The sequence below is a fragment of the Lolium perenne genome, chromosome 1, assembly GCF_019359855.2.
Source record: "Lolium perenne isolate Kyuss_39 chromosome 1, Kyuss_2.0, whole genome shotgun sequence".
NCBI lineage: Eukaryota > Viridiplantae > Streptophyta > Magnoliopsida > Poales > Poaceae > Lolium > Lolium perenne.
In genome coordinates, this window is record NC_067244.2 from 130,857,660 (window position 1) to 130,868,795 (window position 11,136).

The window sequence follows — 11,136 nt, forward strand, 5'->3', positions numbered from 1 at the left end:
GTCAATGGCAAGGCAGCATGTAGGCACTAGCCAGAACGGCATGAAAGCTGGAAAAAGGAAGAGCAAGAGCGACATGCCCACACGCGACGGTCACACACACGTACAGTCACACAGATACAAGACAGAACCCTCCTGAATTCCACTATAAAACACGGCAACGGAGCGTGTGTCCTCCACACCACTTCTGTCTGAGTGCCACTACGTACACACCACCATCTCCATCACTCAATCGATATCGCTTGAGCTGCCATGGCCGTGAGCGACACCAAGCTGGCCGATGCAGAGAACCCTGCGGCCACAAAGTTCAGCGATGACTCCGACGTAGACTTCGCGGGCCGCGCCAACTGGCTGCGGGCGGCGGTGCTGGGGGCCAACGACGGCCTGGTCTCCACGGCCTCGCTCATGCTGGGCGTGAGCGCCGTGAAGCACGATGTGCGGGCGATGGTAGTGTCGGGGTTCGCGGGCCTGCTGGCCGGGGCGTGCAGCATGGCCATCGGGGAGTACGTCTCCGTCTGCTGCCAGCGGGACGTGGAGCTCGCGCAGCTGGACCGCGACGGCAAGCGCGGAGGCGACGAGGAGAGGGCGCTGCCCAGCCCCGTACAGGCCGCTGTGGCGTCCGCGCTCGCGTTCTCGGTCGGCGCCTTGCTGCCGCTGTTGGCGGCCGGGTTCATCGTCGGGTACAGGCTGCGGGTGGCCGTCGTGGTCGCCGTGGCGACCATGGCGCTGGCGGCGTTTGGGTACGTCGGGGCCGTGCTCGGCCGAGCACCGGTAGCCAGGTCGTGCGCGAGGGTTGTGGTGGGCGGGCTCGCCGCCATGGGCGTCACCTTCGGCCTCATGAGGCTCTTCCGTGAGCTGGCCGAGTAGCCTTCGCAATGAGAGCCTTGCACGCCGAGACGAGACGCAAGCTTGCATGGAAGGGATCTACGCAAGCAACAGCTTCTGCTGGTGGTATACTAGTTGTGGTTGCTGTTAACTTAGATCTTTTAGATGTTTTGTTGTTTGGAAGATTAAAAGGTTCTCTGTCAATGTGGTTGTTAGGAATAAGATCGCTCATGTAGTAGTTAGAATCACTACTATATATATGGATCACCTTATGACGAAGGGAAACAAGATTTTATTTCGAAGTTCCATGAACTCCTTTAGTTGGGATGGCTCAGCCATTATTGGTCGGGATTTCAATTTGGTTAGATCTCGGTCGGACAGAGTAATAGTGTTGTAGATTTGAGGTGGGCTGACAAGTTTAATGCCTGGATTGAGATGATGATATGGTTTTGCTTAGTTCTAGTAGTCATGTTCTACACCATTAAATTTTCATCGTGATTTGTGCACTTGAGTTATAAGTTGGATTGCAACTAAGATTTTCAAGTTACAATTGATATTTCAACTAAAAAGAATATCTACGGACCCTTAGATTGCCTTTGTGATTCGTACTAATGCTAAGTTACAACATAGGTTAGAACTAAGGTTTTATGATGTCATGTGACCGAGAACTAATTTAGTTCTCAGTCCACTAAAAATTATTCACACCTTTAATTAAAATTAGACTCTCTACCAAAAGCTTGCATGGAAGAGATCTACCCCATGCCGGTTTAGAGACTCACAAATATTTAGCTGGCGGCCGACTTTCGTGATTATATATGCTAAGAATTTCATGAATATGAACTTGTGTGCAGTTTTCAATAGTAGTACTTTTTTAACTTAGAGCTTTGTGGAGTCTTCACGTCCAGACGTCCTTTACTCAAGCTTTGTATTGATCTAAAGAAAATAAAGCTTTTCATTAACAAGTCCAGTTTTCTTTTTGACTCAAGGGGAGGGACATATGCATGAATAAGTTACTATCATACTGACCTCATTTACTAATTTGTAGAGTAAAACATTCTTCAAAATTGTGATATTATGGTAAGCATAGCTAGTTATCACAACCATATCTCATGTCATTAAAATGTCTAGTTGTTATTGCATGTAGGTGCATGTTAGACTAGCCACAATGGAAGTATCATAGATAGCATCATGCATGGCATGTTGGCAAAAATCTAATATCACTAGTAGAAAACAGGGCTTTCGTTCAAAGCCCCTGGGAGCTTTAGTCCCGGTTTAAAAATGAACTAGGACTAATGGACCGTATTAGTCCCGGTTCGAACAGCGCGGGTGACGCCACCCTCTAGTCCCGGTATTACCAACCGGGACTAAAGGCCCATCTCTATATATATAGCCTGCTCTACCCTAGTGTGAGCCACACTTAGCTTTTTCCATTTCTTAGCACAAGAGGTGTATGTTGTTTTGCTCTCTCTTCTTATGAACATGAGGTGCTCGATGAAATTCCTAAGAGCATATGCCACTTGAGTTCACACAAAATAAGCCACACTTAAACTTTCTCCTCTTTTTTCCTTCTCGATCGAGGTTAACAATTTTATTCTTTCATCCGTTATTGATAAAATGCATGTGTGTATATATACATTGCTTCAGTATTCATGATGTTCTGTAATGGTTTTGATAAGCTTAATTATATCATGCAGATGAATGTACAGTGACCGAAGCCATCACGACTTCACTGCGGGCCTGAAATTTTTTATCGGTGTGGCCGAGGAAAACAAACGGGGTGGTTTTATGTATTGTCCATGTGTTGACTGTCAGAATAACATAAATTACTCTTCCTCGATAACCCTTCACACCCACCTGATGCGGTTCGATTTCATGGACAACTACAATTGTTGGACCAAGCACGGAGAAAGAGAGGTTATGATGGAAGACAATGAAAAAGAAGATGACGATGACAACGATCTCATGTTCCCTGAATATGGTGATACTGCAGCGGGGGAAGCAGAAGATCAAGAGGCATCAGATGAGCCTGCTGATGATCTTGGTCGGGTCATTGTTGATGCAAGGAGAGACTGTGAAACTGAAAAGGAAATGTTGAAGCTCGACCATATGTTAGAGGAACACAACAAATTTGTGTACCCAACTTGCGAAGATGGCCAGAAAAAAGCTAGGTAGCACACTGGAATTGTTGCAATAGAAGGCGGAGAACGGTGTGACTAACTCGGGATTTGAAAAGTTGCTGAAAATAATTAACAAGCAGCTTCCAAGGGGTAATGAATTACCCGCCAGTACGTACGAAGCGAAGAAGGTTGTCTGCCCTCTACCGTGGTGAGTACGAGAATTTAGATGCATGCCCGGTGTGCACTGCATTGCGGTATAAGATCAGACGAGATGACCAAAGTGATGTTGAGGGTGAGCGCCCAAGGAAAAGGATTCCTACCATGGTTATGTGGTATGATCCTATAATACCACGGTTGAAACGTTTGTTCAGAAATAAAGAGCATGCCAGGTTGTTGCGATGGCACAAAGAAGATTGTAAGAAAGACGCGATATTGAGACACCCCGTTGATGGGTCGCAGTGGACAAAAATCGAGAGAAATTTTCCGGACTCTGCAGATGACGCAAGGAACTTAAGGTTTGGTCTAAGTACATATGTTATGAATCCTTTTGAAGAGCAGAGCTACAGTCATAGCACCTGGCCTGTAACTCTATGTATCTATAACCTTCTTCCTTGGTTGTGCATGAAGTGGAAGTTCATGATGATGCCAGTGCTCATCTAAGGCCCGAAGCAACCCGGCAACGATATTGATGTGTACCTAAAGCCATTAGTTGAAGAGCTTCTACAGCTGTGGGTCGTAACATGTGTACGTGTGATGGACGAGCGCAAACAGGGGGAATTTGACCTACGAGCGCTGCTTTTCGTAACCATCAATGATTGGCCTGCTCTTGGTAACCTTCCAGGACAGTCAAACAAGAGATACAATGCATGCATGCACTGTTTAGATAAGACTGACAATATATATTTGGATAAATCTAAGAAGGTCGTGTACCTGAGGCATCGTCGATTTCTTACGCGTAACCATCCCGTAAGAAAGAAAGGCAAGCATTTTAAAGGTGAGGCAAATCACCGGAAGAAGCCTGTCCACCGTACTGGTGCTGATATATTTGTTATGGTCAAGGATCTAGAAGTATTCTTTGGAAAGGGTCCTGGCGGACTGTCTGTTCCGAATGACGCTGTCGAACACCTGGCCATGTGGAAAAAGAAATCTATATTTTGGGAGCTACCCTATTGGGAAGTCCTAGAGGTTTGCCCTTCAATCGACGTGATGCACGTGACGAAGAATCTTTGCGTAAACCTCCTAGGCTTCCTAGGCACGGGAAGACAAAAGATACACCGGAAGCACGGTAGGACCAGCAATGTATGAAAGAACGAGACAATATGCATCCAGAGAGTGAGATAGATAAAGGACGTTATTACTCCTCCAGCTACGCTCTTACAAAAGCAGAGAAGGAAATGTTTTTTAAATGCCTGAGCAGTATTAAAGTCCTGTTTGGCTTCTCGTCCAATATAAAGGGAATAATAAATATGGCAGAGAAAAATTCCAGAACTTGAAGTCTCATGACTGCCACATGATAATGACGCAATTGCTTGCGATTCCATTGAGGGGGGATTCTACCAGAAAATGTTCGAGTACCCATTGTGAAGCTATGTACATTCCTCAATGCAATTTTTCAGAAGGTAATCAATCCAAAAAGTCTACAGAGGTTGCAGAAGATGAGGTCCAATGTCTTGTTAGTTTTGAGCTGGTGTTCCCACCATCCTTCTTCAATATTATGACGCATCTCCTCGTTCACCTGGTCGAATAGATTTCCATTCTCGATCATGTGTTTCTACACAATATGTTGCCCTTTGAGAGGTTCCTGGGAGTCTTAAAGAAATATATTCATAACCGTGCTAGGCTAGAAGGAAGCATCTCCAAGGGCTATGGAACAGAGGAGGTCATTGAATTTTGTGTGGACTTTATTCCTGACCTTAAGTCAATTGGTGTTCCTGAATCGCGGCACGAGGGAAGACTGAGTAGAAAAAGCACGCTAGAAAAAAAAGAAATCATAAGTATGGACGAGCATTCTTTCACTCAAGCAGACTACACAGTTCTACAAAGTTCCACATTGGTGGCTACGTATATTTGTGTACACAAGAATTTTGTACGCTCCCAACACCCAGGGCAGTTGGATGACTGGATTACACGTGAACACATGGAGACTTTCAGCGATTAGTTGCAAAAACATCTCATGAATGACACCACTATTGGAGATCAGTTGTACTTGTTGGCCAAGACACCATCTTCGACTCTATTGACTTTCCAAGGGTACGAGATAAATGAGAATATATTTTATATGATCGTCGAAGAAGATAAAAAGAGCACCAACCAAAACTGTGGTATCCGCTTTGATGCAACAAACAACAATGTGTAAAAGGACACATATTATCGTTGTGGGAACTTGACTATGGACCTTCATTTAAGGTCCTTTGTTTAGGTACAAATGGATCAAGATAACACGACATGGGTTCAGGTAGACAAGTTGTATGGAATAACAATAGTGGATCTCAACAATCTTCGTCTTAGCCAATGATGTGGCTCAGATTTTCTATGTGAAGGACATGTCTACAAAATCGATAAAAAAGAAAAAAAAAAGCAAACAGATACATCATACGATGAGCCAATGCGCCACATAGTTATTTCACGAAAAAAGAAACATCGTGGGAGTGGAGGATAAGACATACATGTCAGAAGATTATAATAAGTTTGTTGAAATTCCGCCCTTCACAATGAACACTGACCCGAGCATCAAGTTAAATGATGAAGATGCTCCATGGTTACGGCCTACGCGATCGTAAGCAAGGGACATACGCGAAGAAGGAGTTTCTGAACATGGCAATCAATTTCCTATTTCTTCTGGTGCAATTAATGTAAATCTATGTAAGGTATTAACACTAGATGAGAATGCTCGCGGACATTGATTTGATCAAAAGTAACATTGATTTGAACAAAGTGACATTGATTTGTATGAGAGGGAGTTTGCAGGCCAGGTAGGCGTTCACGGGCTTGAGGGGGAATTTTCCCGGGGCAAGTTCCTCGAAGATGTCGTAGGGCGTGCGCACCAACGACATCTTCGAGAAGCTCTGCCACGAGAGTTTTCCCAACCATTTCTTCCAGCCATGGGGAAGAAGCTCCCTACCTTCTTGGTTGGCGTGTTTTTTCTAGTTAAATAGAGGTTGTGGCCGGCCTACCATAGAAGGAGTTTGCAGGATAGGGAAGAGGCTGCTGCCAGGAATAGACCAACAATGGAGATGGAGGCATTCATGGGCTTGCGGGGAAATTTTCCTGGCGCGAGATCCTCGAAGATGTCGTAGGGTGTGCGCACCAACGGGAGATTTCCCAACCCTTTCCTCGGGCCATGGGGATGAAGCTGCCTACCTTCTAGGTTGGCTTGTTGAGATGCTTGCGATTATCGACGCTCCGTTTATAGGCCCTACCCGCTTCCTCCTTCATCTTGTTCCTCTGACAGGGCGTCGTATGCTACATGCCTTAACTCGTCAAGCAGTGAGTCCACCCACGCGTCCTTATCCTGCCGACATCTTTGTTTGATGGCACAAAAAACCAACCTTTAGTCCAGGTTGCACCCACCAGCCAGAACTAAAGGTTGCCCGCACGTCCTTATCTCGCTAACAGTTTTGTTAGATGGCACAAAAAAACCTTTAGTCCCGGTTGCACCCAAAAGCCGAGACTAAAGGTTGGCCTGCCAAGAAAAACCTTTAGTCCCGGTTGGTTCCTCCTCCTTATCATCATCGACATCATCCACGACAAAGCCATCCTTCTCATACTTGTTTTGTCCCTCCTCTGCTCACCACCAGCTCGAGCTTCGTCTTATTCCTCCTCCTCATCATCATCAGCATCAACCACGATGAAGTCATCCTTCTCGTACTCGTTTTGTCCCTCCTCTTCTCACCACTAGCTCTGGCTTCCTCTTCTTTCTCTTCCTCATCTTCATCGGCATCATCCACGATGAAGTCATCCTTCTCGTACTCTTTTGTCCCTCCTCTGCTCACCACCAGCTTTGGCTTCCTCTTCTTCCTCCTACTCATCATCATCGGCGTTATCCATGATGATGCCATCCTTCTCGTACTCGTTTTGTCCCTCCTCTGCTCACCACTAGCTCTGGCTTCCTCTTAATCCTCCTCCTAATCTTCATCGGCGTCATCCACGATCAAGCCATCCTTCTCGTACTCGTTTTGTCCCTCCTCTGCTCACCACCAGCCGTGGCTTCCTCTTCTTCCTCCTCATCATCTTCATCGGCATCATCCGCAATGAAGCCATCCTTCTCATACTCAAATCCAAACACTTTTTATGTTGAAAGCTTTGTTGAAATAGAAATTATGCAAAACATATATATTAATGCATTTCAAATTGAAAATGGCAAAATGGTTAATAGTTTGAATAGTTTGAATAATTATTTTGGAAAACATAAAATAGTTTTAGATTAATTATCCAAATTCAAACACTTTTCATGTTGAAAGCTTTGTCGCAATAAAAATTATGCAAAAGATATAAATTAATGCATTTTAAATTGAAAATTGAAAAATGGTTAATAGTTTGAATAGTTAGAATAATTATTTTAAAAATATAAAATTATTTTAGATTAATTATCCAAATTCTAACACTTTGCATGTTGAAAGATTTGTTGGAATAGAAATTATGCAAAAGATGTAATTAATGCATTTTAAATTGAAAAATGGAAAAATATTAATAGTTATAATAATTATTTTAGAAAACATAAAATGCTTTCAGATTAATTATCTAAATTCAAACACTTTTCATGTTGAAATTTTGTCACATTCAAAATTATACATAAGTTATTTAAATTCATATTCAAACATTTTACATAAGGAATTTAGATAATTAAATATTCATAAAGAATAAATTATATTTTTATTAGATAGAAATTTTGTGTGAACATTTTGATGTACTATATGTTATTTTCTGCTATGAAAGGCGGGAAACAAAAAAATTAAAAAAATCCAAATCATCATTTAGTTCCGGTTGGTAATACCAACCCGGACTAAAGGGGTGCATGTGGGCGCACACCCAAAAGCCGCACCAAAAATCCATTTAGTCCCGGTCCCCCTTTAGTCCCGGTTGATGCCACCAACCGGAACTAAAGGCCCCTCCATTATAACTGTCTCCTCTCCTTCTCCGCGCACATCATTCGCGCGGAGAAGACTGAGACGCCGCCAGGCTGCCAATTTTCCTCACAGTCGCCGATGCGCCACCGCACTCCTCCTTCGCGCGCTGCCATCCTTCGCCCGCCACTTCGGCCGACGTGCGTGCCGACGCCACCGCGCGCCCGGCCTCCTCTTTCCGCATGCCTGGCCGTCCTTCTCCTTTCGCCACCAGCCGCCGACACTGCCCGTTGTCAACGCCGCCGCCGACGAGCCCACCCTCTCCTCCTCCGGCCACTTTTTTTCTTCTTTTTTTTATTTTCATGGTACAAATCTACTACAACTTGTTAATTTGTTATATGCATGGTACAAATTTTATTAATTATTATGTGGTAAAAATTTGTTATATGTTACAGATTTTATTATGTGGTACAATTTTTTTAAATGTGGTAAAAATTTGTTATATGGTACAAATTTTATTATGGTACAACATTTAGTATATTATGTTCAAATTTATTATGTAATCTTTTATGGTACAACTTTTATTAGGTAATTTTTATTATATATAGTTAGTTTAATTGTATTAGTATTATGTTAGTTATATATTAGTGTTAGTTTTTTATATTAGTTTGTTTATATTAGTAAATATATGTATTAGTTATATTAGTGTCCTCACCGCCAAAACCACGAAGCCACCACGGTAGCCGCCACCGCCACCACCACCGTAGCCGCTACCCTCCTCCTACACACCAACCTAGCCGCCACCGTCGTCCTCCTCGTACACCACCGTAGCTGCCACCGCTGCCGCTGCCACCACCACCGTGCCTCCACCGCCACCGCCGCCCACAACTGTAGTTGCCACCCTCCTCCTACACACCACCGTAGCCACCACCCTCCTCGTACACCACCGTAGCCGCCGCCCTCCTCCTACACCACCGTAGCCGTCACAGCCGGCCTCCTCCTCCACCACTGTAGCCGTGTTATTTCATTTTTCAAAGTACCTATGCGACTAATAACAATATATATATATGTGTGTGTGTATGTGCATGTGATTATATGATGGTTCCTATAACTTGCAAGTCTTTGCAGAAACTATGGACGGTGACAGAGACAAAGTACAAGAAGAATTCATGGTGAACCTCATAGCCAGTGGATATGATATCACCGCAACATATCTGAATGACTTTGATGAGGGAGCGGAGGATCTCGAGCGAAGAGATGGCTCCGGTGAGGGAGAAGATGATGGATCCCGTGAGTGAGAAGACGATGGCTCTGGTGGAACCTTAGTTATTTCAAAGTCCACCGAGGTATATAAATTAAGCCACTACTGACTGGATGCATTAACTAATTTGTATATATATATATTAACGATGAATTCTTTCTTCTTTTAGCCCTCCGGGTGGAGCCAATCTTTTGTAAAGACAAAGCGAGGCCCGGCCAAAAAGTTTAGCGATAATGCTAGGTTCAATCTCAGCGAAGTTGCCGATGATGACCGACCGACTGCTCCCTTGAAGACGGAAATATTATTTGTAAGTCAATGCGGAGTTGTTGTTAGGGACAACATCTCGATCACTGTTCGAGAATGGCACAAGCCAAAGGCTGAAGGAGTTAGTTATGTCGATGGTGTACCCAAAGATCACCTTTGGAGTGATCTCATGGCACATTTCACCTAACTCAAGAGGAGGATCCCTCGGACAGAATGATAGAGGAAAAAGTAAAGGCCTGGGCTATTAAGAAGATGGCCGAACAATTCAAGAACCACAAGGAAAGATTGTGCCATCAAAATATACTGAAAAACAAGACTCTGGAGTTCACTGGAGCGAATGAGAAGATAAAAGATCACTGGGCCAAATTCGTGGTGTTCAATCATTCAGATGAAGTCAAGAAAAGGTCGGAAACAAATAAGGCAAATGTTGCGTTGAAGAAATATCACCATGTTACTGGTCCAGGTGGCTACAAGTCTAACATGACTAAGTGGGAGAAAGTTGAGGCGGAACTGATCAACAAAGGGATCGATATAGAGACATCGGATTGGACTGAACGGTCGAAGGAGTGGTTCTACGGGTTTGGGGGGAAAGTTGGACCTAGAAACAGGGAAGTGTATTTATACAAAAGAACATCTCAGAATATCTGGCGGAGCCCTTATTACTGCACATAACGAGGTGCGGGAGGGGAAGTTCCATCCAGAAAGAGAGAACAACGAGCCGACACGCGCCGTTGGGAATAAAGAACACGGTGGACGAACACGAGGCACGCCAGGCTCCCTTCCATGGAAGTTTGGGTTTCCCGAGGAAACGAAGAGATTTCCTAATAAAAGCCATGAGAGGAGAAAGGCAATGGAAGTAGTCCGGCTCGCGGAGATAGAAGAATATTTGAAGGAGGCGCAACAACAAATGAGGTCACAACAAGCCCAAATTAACGAAGTGCGTGGCTAGCAATCTGACGGGCAGCATGATGATCCTGCATTTGATGCTATCGACCTGCAGCAATGTCAGCATTGGATAAGCAGTGTGGCTTCCACGCAGCTCGAGACTAATGATGATCAGGTGATGTTGGCTCCTCGCTACCCCGTGGATGATATCACAGAGAGCCAACATTGTGAGTTGCATGTCAAAGTTGTGCACATAACCATGAAGGCGACGGTCGGCTTTATCTTACGTCCTGGATCTACAACAACTTACCATTGCCTTTCGGTTCCAGATGGCTATGTTGTTGCCGGGGTGGATGAAGTGATGACAAGATTTGAGCCGGTGAAGCTTGACCACCCTGCAGGTGAAGATGGGCAACTGACTGAACTGAGAGAAGCCATTAGAAGCACTGTTATATGGCCAAGGAATACATTGTGCTTCCAAATTCGAAACCAAGGCCACCTCCAGCTCATTCTCCGCCATCTCCACCACCTCTGCAGTCTCCTCCGCGTGAGCAGACTCCGCCACCTCCTCCGTGTCTGGAGACTCGGCCAACTCCACCGCTTAAGCAGACTCGACAAAAGAGGAAGAGTACCGCGACAAGTACTACAACTTTAAGAGATCATCAGCCACGAAGAAGTCTCCTGTAAAGTTACCATACGAGAAGACTAATGAGGAAGTCGACGC

At 44.5% G+C, this 11,136-nt stretch overlaps 1 protein-coding gene across 1 annotated transcript; it reads left to right on the forward strand.

The window, feature by feature from the left end:
* Positions 1-202: 202 nt before the first annotated feature.
* LOC127302439 (vacuolar iron transporter homolog 5-like) lies at positions 203-1,128 on the forward strand. The gene has a single exon (XM_051332913.2). It carries the CDS (start codon positions 250-252, stop codon positions 862-864), a length of 615 nt encoding a protein of 204 aa, XP_051188873.1. The 5' UTR covers positions 203-249; the 3' UTR covers positions 865-1,128.
* The last annotated feature ends 10,008 nt before the right edge of the window (positions 1,129-11,136 follow it).